The sequence below is a fragment of the Notamacropus eugenii genome, chromosome 2 (assembly GCF_028372415.1).
Source record: "Notamacropus eugenii isolate mMacEug1 chromosome 2, mMacEug1.pri_v2, whole genome shotgun sequence".
Lineage (NCBI taxonomy): Eukaryota > Metazoa > Chordata > Mammalia > Diprotodontia > Macropodidae > Notamacropus > Notamacropus eugenii.
This window is the reverse complement of record NC_092873.1, coordinates 411,212,951-411,226,501: the sequence shown is the minus strand read 5'-3', so window position 1 is coordinate 411,226,501 and position 13,551 is coordinate 411,212,951. Positions and strand designations below refer to the sequence as shown.

At 37.0% G+C, this 13,551-nt stretch overlaps 1 protein-coding gene across 1 annotated transcript in view; it reads left to right on the top strand.

Moving 5' to 3' along the window:
* DNAH14 (dynein axonemal heavy chain 14) overlaps nt 1-13,551 on the top strand; it is a 404,178-nt gene that overhangs the window by 302,730 nt on the left and 87,897 nt on the right. The window contains exons 67-70 of the mRNA XM_072647720.1: nt 6,318-6,533; nt 7,960-8,190; nt 8,539-8,660; nt 10,319-10,563. Of these exons, the coding sequence (XP_072503821.1) occupies nt 6,318-6,533; nt 7,960-8,190; nt 8,539-8,660; nt 10,319-10,563 (814 nt within the window). The remainder of the gene's footprint in view (nt 1-6,317; nt 6,534-7,959; nt 8,191-8,538; nt 8,661-10,318; nt 10,564-13,551) is intronic.

Here is a 13,551-nt window from a genome sequence, read left to right as displayed (position 1 = left end):
GGATTCCCTCTACCACATCCCTGATAATTAACTGATCACCTAACTTTTGGCTAAAGATTACATATATGTGTATTATATGTGTGTGTACAGATGAATAGATTGACGGATGGATGGATGTCCATTTGAGGTACATTTAATGGCCTCAGACATTTACAAGCTGTGTAACCCTGGGTAAGTCACCTAAGCCTGTTTGTCTCAGTTTACTCATCTGTAATATGAACTAGAGAAGGAAATGGCAAACCATTCAAGTATCTTTCCCTAGAAAACCCCAAATAGGGTCACAAAGAGTCAGACTCACTGAAAATGACTGAACAACAACAAATTTACATTTATTTATACACATATTTATGCATATGTGTGGGTGTGTGGGGCTGTGGTGCATATATAACTAGGTAATGCAGTGAATTGAGTTCTAGGCCTGAAGAGTTCAAATTCAGCCTCACACACTTACTAGCTGTATGACTCTGGGCAAGTAGCCTCTATTTGCCTCTGTCACCCCATCTGTAAAAATGAGGATAAAAATCTATTTCCCACAATTGTCATGCAGATCAAATAAGATAATATCTGCAAAATGCTTAGCACCATACCTGACACAAAGTAAGTGCTATACAAATGTTAACTATTATTATTATCATTATTATTTTATATTTAGGACCGTATTTATACCAAATTATATTTCATTAGATGAAGCTCATCAGTAAATATAGTTGAGTCTTTTTCTATCCTAATTCTGTTGTATAACATGCTAGCTATCCCTCCCAGCTTCGTATCATCTACCAATTGGATAAATGTGCCATTTGATCACTTTCATCAAAGTCATTGATGAAAAATGTTAAGCAGCTCGGGACCAAGAATAGATTCCTGAGAACTATCTCCTTCTTCCTCCTCCTCTTCCTGTCTCTCTCTCTCCCTCTTACCATCTTGTCCCCTGCCCCTAGAGGCATCCTTTCAAAGTGGCATGGCATTGACCTATTAATAACATCTGTTTGACACTGGGCATTGAACTAATTCTAAGTCTGCCTCACTGTACTTAGTCCACACATTTACATTTTGTCCACAATGTCAGCATGAAATAATTTGACAAATGCTTTACTGAAATCTAAGTAAACTGTATTAAAAGCATTTTCCCAATCTACCAATCTAATAACCCCATCCAAAAAAAGATAGTTCCTCTGTTTGGTCCAGTGCTTAGTCTACCATGATCTGTGGTCAGTGAATCCATTGTGGCTCTTAGTGATTTCTGCTTTCTTTTCTAAATATTCATAAATTATCCTTTTTTTACATGTAATTTTACTATTTATTAAAAATGAAAGCAAATTTGCATAGTACTGAGATGGATGTGTTTGTTTATTTTTATAGTAGGAAAATATTAAAAGTCTGTTTTCTATAATTAAACTATTATGTTTCTGTAACAGAAAATTTTGTATGCACAGTAAAAACATTGAAGTTCATAACATATAATAGTCTCAAATCTGAGCCAAGTTGTTTCTGGCAGTGTTGTGTAACATGATGGCATGCACAGTTCAAAGTGCACATGTTGTATGTTCAGAACCAAGGCTGCAGTGAAGTCATGTAATGCAATACACATAAGAGCTGCCAGAAACACCTCAGATTCATTACACATTTGATTTGGAATTGATTTTTGGTCATTGCATGTTCAGAAATCTTTTATCGTTGCCAAATTTTTCACCACTCCCACATTCAATTACATGACCCCATAGGGGGTCATTAAAGAAGCATTTTTTAGAAAGCCAAATGTTACAATTTTTATCCTTTCTCACTTGGACTGATATCTTATAGATAATCCCTGGAAATGGGGATCTGCTGTTATCAGCTCATACAGACTCTCAAGAGCCAATTGTTAAATTTTTAATGAGCATTTACACCTCAAAATTAGTAAACACTACTGTCATGGCTTAATATATTATTTTGTATATTATCTAGACTTAAGAAAGTGATGAAGAAAAGTATTTTGTGCATAATCAAACATTTGCCAGAATTTCCCTGCCTGGAGGTTTGACCAAGTTTCCCAGCCTATTGAACAGATTTTCTATCAGGCATCATTTCTCTCCATCCAATGATTTCCTTTTTTTCCTTCTTTTTATTAATTAATTTAGTTTTAGTTTTCAACGTTCACTTCCACAAGATTTTGAGTTCCAAATTTTATCCCCATCTCTATTTTACCCCTACCCCAAGATGGTGCGCATTGTGATTATCTCTTCCCCCAATCTGCCCTCCCTTCACTCAACCTTCCCCTACCTTTATCCCCTTTTTCTGTAGGGCATGATAGATTTCTAAACCCCATTGACAATATATCTTATTTCCCAGTTGCATGTAAAAACAATTTTTGACTTTCATTTTTAAAACTTTGAGTTCCAAATTCTCTCCCTTCCTCCTTCCCGATTCACCCTCATTGAGAAGGCAAGCAGTTTGATACAGGTTATGTGTGTGTAGGCATGCAAAACACTTCCATAATAGTCATGTTATGAAAGGCTAACTATATTTCTCTCCATCCTATCTCACTCCCTATTTATTCTATTCTCTCTTTCACCCTGTCTCTCCTCAGAAGTGTTTGCTTCTGATTACTCCCTCCCCCATTTGCACTTTTTTCTATCATCCCCCTTTCTCTTATCCTTCTTACCCCCTACTTTCCTGTAGGGTAAGAAAAATTTCCATACCCAATTGAGTGTGTATGTTATTCTGTCCTTAAGACAAATCCAGTGAGAGTAAGGTTGACTCATTCCCTCTCACTTCCCCCCCCCACTATAAAAACTTTTTCTTGTTTCTTTTATGTGAAATAATTTACCCCTTTCTACTTCTCCCTTTCTCCTTCTCCCAATATATTCTTCTCTCACTCCTTGTGAGTTACAAATATCATTTTCCATGTAGGAATGTGAACAGTTGAACTTTAATAAGTCCCTTATGATTTCGCTTTCCTGTTTACCTTTTCATGCTTCACATGAGTCTTCTATTTGAAAGTCAAATTTTCTATTCAGTTCTGGTCTTTTCATCAAGAAGGCCTGAAAGTCTTCTCTTTCATTGAATATCCATTTTTTCCCCTGAAGTATTGTACTCAGTTTTGCTATAGGTGATTCTTGGCTTTAGTCCTAGCTGCTTTGACCTCCAGAATATCATATTCCAAGTCCTTCAATCTTTTAATGTAGAAGCTGCTAAATCTTGTGGTATCCTGATTGCATTTCGACAATACTTGAATTGTTTCTTTCTGGCTGCATGCAATGTTTTCCCCTTGACCTGGGAACTCAGGAATTTGGCTACAATATTCTTTGGAGTTTTCCTTTGGGGTTCTCTTTCAGGAAGTGATCAGTGGATTCTTTCAGTTTATATTTTACTGTCTGGTTCTAGAATATCAGGACAGTTTTGCTTGATCATTTCTTTAAAGATGTCTGGGCTCTTTTTTTGATCATAGCTTTCAGGTAGTCCAACAATTTTTAATGTTCTCTCCTTCCAGGTTATTTTTCCAGTGAGTTGTTTTCCAGTGAGATATTTCACATTATCTTCTATTTTTTCATTCTTTTGGTTTTGTTTTATAATTTCTTGATGCCTCATAGAGTCATTAACGTCCTTTTGCTTCCTTCTAATTTTTAAAGATTTATTTTCTTCAGTGATCTTTTGGACCACCTTTTCCATTTGGCCAGTTTTGCTTTTTAAGGCATTCTTCTCCTCATTGACTTTTTGGAGCTCTTTTATCGTCTGACTTAATCTATTTTTAAGGTGTTATTTTCTTCACTATTTTGGGGGGTCTCCTTTTGCAGACTTTTGACTCTTTTTCATGATTTTCTTGCATGACTCTCATTTCTCTACCCAATTTTTTCCTATACCTCTTTCTTGATTTTCAAAATCCTTTTTGAGCTCTTCCATGGCCTGTGACCAATTCATATTTCCCTTGGAGGCTTTGGATGTTTGTTGTCTTCTTCTGGTTATATGTTTTGATCTTCTTTGTCTCCAAAGTAAGATTCTATAGTCTGATTTTTTCCCACTGTTTTCCCATTCATTTTCCCAACCAGTTGCTTCACTTTTTAATTCTTTGTTAAGGTAAGATTCTGCTTCCAGTGTGGAGGGTATACTATCCCAAGCTTCTGGAGTTTGCACAGCTATTTTCAGAGATACTTCTAGGGACCTGTAAATTTTCAATTCTTCCAAGGTGGTATGATCAAAGGAGAAGTGTTTACTTCTCTCCTGGCCCATACTCCGGTCTGTGAGTGACCACAAGCACTCTTTTCTACCTCAGAACTGTGAGGAGGATTCCCTCTCCACCACTGTCACAAGCCCTGCCGCACCAGCACTCTTCTTTGCCCCAGGACTGTGACCCAGTTCCAAGCATGAGCAAAGCAACAGAATCCTGACTCAGTGCCAATAAAGAAATCCCTGTAATTCCCCTCTGATCAGTCACTTGATCCCTCCACCATTTGTGGGCCAAGAGCTGTGGAGGCAGTCACCACCACCAATCAGGGGCTGGGGTCAGTAGACACTCCTCTCTCACCCAGGTCTGACAGACCTTTCCTTCAGACCTTCTAAGCTGTCTTTTGGCATTTGTGGGTTGAGACGTCTGGAAATTGCCACAACTGCCAGTGATTCAGTCCCCTGAGGCCTGCTTTAGATTTACTGGGGCTCTGTTTGTGCCGGAATGTTTTTCACTGGACTGCGCTCCTCCCTGAGACTGGTGCAACAAACTTCTCCTGTCAACCTTCTAGGTTGTCTTGGGCTAAAAATTTGTTTCACTCTGTCATTTTGTGGGTTTTGCTGCTCTAGAATTTGTTTAGAGATATTTTTACAGGTATTTGGAGGGTTTGGGGGGAGAGCACATGCAGGTTCCCACTTATACTCCACCATCTTGGCTCCAGCCAATAAACTATCCTTTTAATAATATATTTGATAATTTCACTAGAAATTGAAGTCAGGCTTAAAATTCTATACTTTGCAGGCTACATTCTCTTCCCTCTTTTGAAAAGTTGGATGTTTGTTTGTCCTTATGTAGTCCTGAGGTATCATTTTTGTCCTCCATATCCTTCTCTGGGGCCCCTGGTATCCCTCCCTGCCTTTTCCCTAGCTTAGTTGGCAGGGTAGGTGGGGGGATGCAGAGGCTTAGGCCTTTCACAAGCATCCTCTATGAAGGGGATCTGGATCTAGTCTAGTTGCCTTTTTAACTGAGAGTAAGAGATGTCAAGTTTTCGTTTGAGAAAAAAATATATCATTGACAGTGGAAACCTGGATATAGTTCATCTGGGCTTGATGACTTGAACTCATTAAGGGTCATTAGGTGTTCACTGACTTTTCTTTTATTTATATTTGATTTTAAGTCACTGTAAAGCTTTTTTGTTCTTACCATCCCAGTCCAAAAATCAGGCAAAGAAACAGACAAAATAAGCATTGACCATTTCTGTCTTCTCTCCATTTTCCTTTATCATTTTTTCATCCACCCTAGTGTTGTTCCTTCTCTAATCCTCCTCTTGCCCACAAAATGGCTGAAAATGCCAATATCTGTTCATTCTGAGTTTTAATAGTGTCATTCTGGCACTATTATTTGCAGGATCATTCCTCTCTTGTGAATCAATACTCCTTTTCTTGCCTTCCTTTCATTATGTATGCATATGTATGTGTATTTGTGTATATATTTGTATATATTTACAAATATACATATATATAATATATGTATGTATATGCATGTGTGTATATATATATATATATATATATATATATATATATATATATATATATATATAATATGTGTGTGTATGTGTATATGTATAAAATTTGGAATGGTTAATGGGTTTTCTGTATATATACCTTGATCTTTTTGTCATTACTTTGAAATTGTATCTGCTTTCCATAAAATCTATGGTCCACTTCAGGCTGTCTAATTTTTCTCTCCTTTTCTAACCTGAATTTTAAGATGAAATTTTTTTTCCCTACAAGGTTCCCATTTTTTTTTACATTGGTAAGCTCACTTGTCATAAAATCAAAATAACAATAATAATAATAATAGTGTAACAACTCAGAAAAGTGGAAATTACTGCCCGAGAGAGCTGGGTATGCCTTGGCAGAATGGTAATCATAGAATTTTAGAGAGAAATGAGTTTAAAGATTATCTAAACAAGCCATCCTCTTTAAAATGAGTAAACTAAGACACACATAAGTAAGTGACTAGTTAGTAGTGGAGCCAAGATAAAGACTTTACCTTTTACGTTGTTAACATGGTAGACAGAATTTGAAGATAACTCTCATTTTTAAAAATGGACTAAAGTAGCTTTTCAATTGTGAATTGCAATTCATCTTTTTTCTTTTCTTTGGGCATTAAGATTCGATGGGAAGAAACAGTGAACTCTCTAGACCACCGGTTGGAAGGAATTGTAGGTGACATACTTATTTCAGCAGCATGCATAGTCTATAGTGGAGTGTTCCCAACTGAATACCGTCAGTTAATTGTAAATGAATGGGAAAAGCTCTGCACTGAAAATAACATTTCTAAATCTCCCAACTTTTCTCTAATTGACGTCATGGGAAACCAACATGAGGTATTTATATTTTATAGTTGAATAGTTGATTCGCCTTTTGGGCATATTTCCTAGAATGTTGATATTACTAGGTTCTGGGTTCTCCAAAAGTCAAAATGGGGACATTTGGTTGACATTTGTGCTTTAATGTCACAATCACAACTTCTCTCCAGATTTTGTCTCTTATTTGCACCATTTTCTTTCTATCATCCTCCAATCACCCTAGCTTAGTGATCTGAGCACCATTTGTTTTCTACTTTCTATGAACACTTTCAGTTTTGCCTGAACATTGGCTAAAATTTTCAGATTTCATTCAGTTTCAGGGATTATTTTTAGGCATAGAATTAAATCCTCTTATACTCAGCAGTTCAATTAGTAAATCTAAATTTCCTGAGTATCTGTTGTGTACCTAGCAATGTGGGATTATTTTTTATGTGATTTCTTTTTTTGTTTGGTAAAAATTCAAAATTTATTTGATAGACTACGGGCTAATCACCCAGGCAAAACGGATATCCAAACCACAAACTCAGTTCCCTTGGCAGGTACTGATTACTATTAATTTTCTGAAGTTAAAAGATCAACTCTGATTTCATAAAAATAATAGAAATATGGTGCCTGATCTGACTGATGACACAGAACCCTTCCTGCTCTGTTATTCCTTGCTAATTTTCCACTATCTAAATCTGTCCTGACTGACATGGAGAAGACAATAATCTAAAGCTAGCCTTAGGTGCACACATTTGGTTAGATTTTGTCAATTAATGGACTTTACCATATGCCCTTGATAATACTGATATCAAATATAATTCACATGTTCCCTCTACTAGAGGACATGTGTCTCAAGTGCCTCATTATGGCAATAGTTGTGACTTTGTCTTCTATACCAGTGGAGGCTATACTAGTAGAGTGCAAACTCTGCCACTCCCACCAGGCTAGTAAGGCTTCAAGTATAGAAGCCTGAATCCATCAGTTAATCAATGTATAAGCATGATGATAGACTGTAAGTCTGTTATGTAGGGACCAGTTAAATCCAGATAAATATAGGGACTAACTAAATTCAGAGAGGCTCCTCATTAGAGCAGTGACCACTGGCTGATGGATTTTATTTGGATATTCATTAAACTCTTGGTTCGAGCACGGAGGGGACTGTGGTCTGCATTGGTGAAGCAATGGTACATAGCAATGAAATCACAGATCCTTGAAATACTAAAGGAAATACTCCCATTACAAAAAGGAATCCATTTCCAGATATATTGACCTCAAAGATCTTTCAAATAGAAAACTTCCCTGGTACAATTTAAAATAATTTGATATACAAAAATTTGGTTTGCACACAACTTTTTAAAAACACTTATTTTTGAAGCAAATCAAACCTCTATATGAAGAATTCTAAAAATTATGAAAAAAAGCTTGTAACGTATTGAAAATACTAATATTTTCATTCTAGATGCGCCAGTGGCATAATCAAGGTTTGCCCCTTGGTCAGTATTCAACAGAAAATGCCATTTTGGTTAAGAATGGACTACAGTGGCCTCTACTAATTGATCCGCATAAACAAGCCTATCATTGGCTGCATCACTTGGAAGGTGGCAGACTGCAGGAGCTTAATGTTGGTGAAACTAATTATGTTAAAGTAATTGAAAATGCTATGAAAACTGGAGGATGTATTCTTTTAAAGGTATTTGGACAACATTGCCTTACTCAGTACCATTCACAGAGATCTCATGAGTACTGACTGGGTGTTATTAAATAAGAAAAAAGGCCTAAGTTTGACAGGGAGGAATACGCATTAGAAAAAAGGGGACTTTAAGCCAGTTTGTTGCATTTGAAGTGTTAATTTCCTCAAAATGTCCTATAAAGCAAGGCTCTTTGGTCTCATTCCATTCCAATTGCTGTTCCTGAGTCAAACTTGTCAAAATACATTCTTAATATGATAAGCTAGGAAAACTAAAAAATAAATTTAAAAACTCCACAATGTTCTTTGTGATATCAATTTTGCAAGTTACTTCTGCTGGGGTTTTTCCAGAGTCTTCCTGAAACATTAGATCCAAGTTTAAAATCCATCCTAAAAAAGGACATCTATCAGAAAAGAGGACAACATTTTATCAAGATTGACGATAACGAGATTGAATACAACAACAACTTTAGGTACTATGCCTCTTATTTTGCTTAAACAAGATATCCTTTAATTGTTAGAGAAAAGTTCAGTGATTAAACTCGTGATCATATGTTTCAACTTGATACAGAAGCTTCCACTTCTGGGAAAATAAAGAGTTTTCCTTTTGAATGCTTTTTATTTTCATTGCCAACAACCATCAGTCAATGCTTAGACCAGCATTCTATACTGTTAGAACAAGTTACCTTTAAACAGAACAATCTATCTTTAAAGCACTTATTCAAAAACACAATTGTTTTAAATATGTAAAAACTCTACCTCATATTCATGTTATCCCAATCTCCTAACATCTAAATATGGTAACAGTTATCATTTATATAATTCTTCAAGATCTGTGAAGTGCTTTCCTCAAAATAATCTTGGGAGGGAGAGAAGGAGAGAGTATCAGTATTGTGATCTGTATTTCACAGATGGTGGAAACTGAGAGGATAAATGGCTCACCGATGATCAGCCATAGATCCACTAAGTATCTAAGGCAAAATTCAAACTCAAATCGCTTAACTCCAGTTCCTTCATAAGTTCCATCATATCATACTGTTTCTTATTCATAATCTCACTGATGACTGTATTTTGTAGTACAATTTACAATAAAGAAATTGTTTTGTTCAGTAGGGTATTTAGGTAATGGTCCACCAAAATGTTTTTGACATATCTATTAGCATGTCAGGACTAATGACACTGTCTATACAAATAATGAAATTACTTCAGATTAGTTTTACTTTGGAACACCTAGGTGTCTCAATTACTAGAGCTCCGGGCCTGGAGTCAGGAAAACTCATCTTCCCAAGTTCAAATCTGGCCTCAAACACTTGCTAACTGTGTGACACTGGGCAACTCACTTAACCTTGTTTGCCTCAATTTCCTCAGGTGGAGAAGGAAATGACAAATTACCCTGGTACCTTTGCCAAGAACACCACCAAAGGGGTCAAAGATATTCCAACACAACTGAAAAACAACTGAACTAATAGCAAACTTTATTCTATATCTCAGAGCAGACGAAAATATTGTGAAACTCCCACACTGCATTGTGACTATTTCATTTTATAATAAAGGTGTAGGTATCTTTAACATCAGAATTCGAAGTCAGGTCAAGAGTGCAGTGATTCCCCACAGCCTACCTTATTGTCACCTCTGGGTCAAGTTATAAATTATTTTGGATTACCAAAATAAGAGGCAGGGAAGTTATTCCAACAAATTGGACGTACTCTCAGGGGTTTGAGGGGTACAAAAGTTCATTTTGTTCAAGGTGGGAAAGATGCTAATTATAGAGAAAGACCACCCAGCCACATATGTTCAGGTTGTGGGCAGCCTAAATATTCTATTGAATAAATTTTTAAAGTATGCTAAAGCTATATCCAGCCTCTAGTACAGTGTGTGGCTACCTATACATATACACTCTAACACTCACATAAAAACACAATGGTTCCATGATCTGCCTAAAATAACAGAATCAATCAATCATTTATTCATTCAATATTTATGTAGGGAAATTATTCTTCTACAAGACAACTTAAAAGCTAATCATGAATTCATGAATTTTTTTCTAGTTAAGATATTTACAGAAATAATTAGTTTTGTTACTTCTTTCTATATTCAGCATACAACTGAAATGCCCTTTATTGTATTCCAGGTTATATGTAACGACAGAAATAGGCAACCCACATTTTCTTCCATCAGTTTATAATTACGTTACCATGATCAACTTCACAGTGACATTCCAAGGTTTGCAGGACCAGCTCTTGTCTACTGTCGTGATTCATGAAGTCCCTCACCTAGAGGACCAGCGCTACCAGTTGTTAGAGAACATTTCGGCTGACCTTTTAACCCTCCGGGAATTAGAAGAAAAATCATTGAGTTTATTGCAAAAATCACAAGGTAAGACCAGAAATTTTCTGGAATTAAGAGGGCTTTGAACATTTAGAGACAAGACAGAAAAAAAAAGTCTAGAGATATCATCTTCTGTATTTTAGGCAAAATATGATAAATTTAGTTTTATAAAGTAGCCAAGCTAATTAGTATATATGAAACCAGCCCTAGCTTTGTTGTTTCTCAGTTTCCTCAATAGCCTTGAAGCCCCTCTTTAAGTTTTGAGCTGGGAGCAGGTAGGTGGCACAGTGGATAGAGCTCCAGGTCTGGAGTCAGGAAGTCCTGAGTTCAAATCCAGTCTCAAAATCTTACTAGCTGTGTGTCCCTAGGTGAATCAATTAACCTCAGTCTGCCACCATTTCTTTACGTGTAAAATGGAGATATTAATAGCACCTACCTACTAGGATTATTATGGGGATGAAATGAGATAAAATTAGTCATGTTTAGCATTCGTAAATTAGCCTGGCACATTAAGTACTACGTAAATAATGATCATACCTGCCTCCCAGGGTTGTTGTGAGGATAGAATGAAATAACAGTTAATTCTAAAGTGCTTGGCGCACAGCACCTGGTACGTGCTATGTAAATGTTAGTTGTTGCCATTGTAATGATTGCCATTGTCCTAGGCCAGAAGAGCTATACAAGCATAGAATCACAGAACGTTGGAACTGGAATGAATCCTACAGATCCTCTAGTCTCATTTTACCAAATAAAATCAAGTTAATGAGCATTTATTAAGCACTTATTGTGTATGAGACACTGTGCTAAGTGCTGGGAATAGGAATTGTTATTGTTGTGTTTGTCCTTCATTTTTGAAGAAGACTGTGACATCAGAGAAATGATGATGTGACTCGCACCTGACTTTGTTCTGAGTGAGGCAGGGCTGTGCAGGTCACCAGCCTCACTTTCTCCTCCTGAGCCATCTGGATCCAGTGATCAGATATCCATCAGGATGACTGGAGATGGCCCAGGATGCACTGGGAGACCTTGGGCCCTTTAGGCCAAAGTCTTTGCAGGTAATCACTTAGAGTGAGGTAACACCCATTCAGTGAATAGGCCTCTTTAAGAAGTAGTCAGGGAATGGCCCCTTTAATGAACAAAAGAAAAAAATAACTAAATCACCTGGGAGGGAAAGAGCAACAGTTACTATTGATAATCACTCTTAAGCCAGGAGGGTCCAGAAAACAGCCCTTAAGTGGAGCTTGGGCAGAGAATACAAGGAGAAAGAAAGACAATCCCTATCTCCTTCCAAGATCTTACATTCTCACTGGGAAAGACAACCCATAAAAGTAAACTGAAAATCTGAAGGGCAAAGAAGTCTTTAGAGTTGGGAGCAAATCCTAAAAAGGAACGGAGGAGTGAACAAAGCTAACCTGGGCACTTTCCTTAAAAGAGAAGTTCTGGAAAGAAGTGACCAATTAGAGGAAAAGGTCACAGGGGCACAGTGATCTTCCAGGATGAGAAGACTGCTGTGTCACAGTGGAGAAAGAAGGTTGGAGGTCAGGAGCTAAACCCAGAGAGGAAAGAAAGAGCCAGAGCTAGTGCTTAGAGATTAGGTCCCTGCTGTGGAGGCTATTATAGCAGGGCAGGGGGCAGGGAGGTATACTGCCTGCTCACCCAACCCACATTACCCCTGAGGAAGATGGAATTTGCTTCCTTTCTCTCTTCCTACTGAGCTTTCTGTCCTAAGGATGCCTAAGGAATGTTTGAGATCAATGTGGATTCAGATGAGGGATTATTTACCATTTGACACTCAATGGCCTCTGTAGCCATCAAACACTGCCCCCGTAATAAACTCAGCCCTATCTTTCCCAAGATCTGATCTGTATTGGCTTGATATTCCTGTGGCCTTCTGGGAGGTGCTCCCTGTCCTGTCAGTAGGCGGTGAATACTACTGAGCCACTATTTCTTCCTATGTTTTTTGAGATAAAAACTAGCAAAAAAAAAAAAAAAATGAGGCTATCTGTTCCAAAATTATGTAATCTAGATCCCACCTAAGGAGAAGGGAGGCAAAGGGGAGGGAGGAAAATAACCCTGTGCTATGTGCTATAGGGGAAGCTGAACGTGGCTCCTGATTGACAGAGAGAATGTTGAGAATAATGCTGCAACCTGTGTAAGGGATTTACTGAATTAGTTTAAGTGTTTCTGGAAGAAACCTGAACAAATGACACTCCAGGGTGGAGATGGAAAGGGAGAAAGACTTTGGAAAGACAAATACATATTTTATATATATATATATATATATATATATATATATATATATGTATGTATGTATGTATGTATATGTACACACACATATATACATATATACACATGCACATATGTGTGTATGTATGTGTGTGTATATATGTATGTGTGTGCCCATACATGTATATATGTATGTAGATATATATTTATACACACTCCATTATGTTCCTGAATTTGCTTGAAATTCTAGAGACTGCTGCAAATGAACCTCCTCTGGAAGAGATTGGTTTCTCTCCCAGTTTGAGATAAGATCTTATCTTGCTCTTTACTGTTGGATATTTTTCAGTTTGCTATTTTGGTTGGATAAATGACTTAACCCAATATTCACTATTTGTAAGGGTATTTTATATGACTAGAGTTTTATGGGAAGGAACAAAATTAGTGAGAACAAGTTAAGATTTATCCTCCCTTATCATAATTTAGATTACCAATATTTGAGGGAAGTAGATAAGTAAAATTCCCCTTTGATACCACTCTCAAACACTCAGAGAGAAAGACAGAGAGACACCAGCTTTCAAGGGCCTTATGGGGCCTACTACCCCCCACCCCCAAAACTCAAATATTAATGGTGCAGGTATAGCCCTTGTTTCTCATTCCTTTCCAAAGAGTATGGCCAGACCTCAGATAATACTATTTCTTTAGACAATTCATATGGGAATATATATTATACTGATAAGGTCAAAACTAGCAAGGTTATGTCTAATTATAGAAAAAGGGTAGACTTAATCTATCTGTTGCATTGTGGCTGTT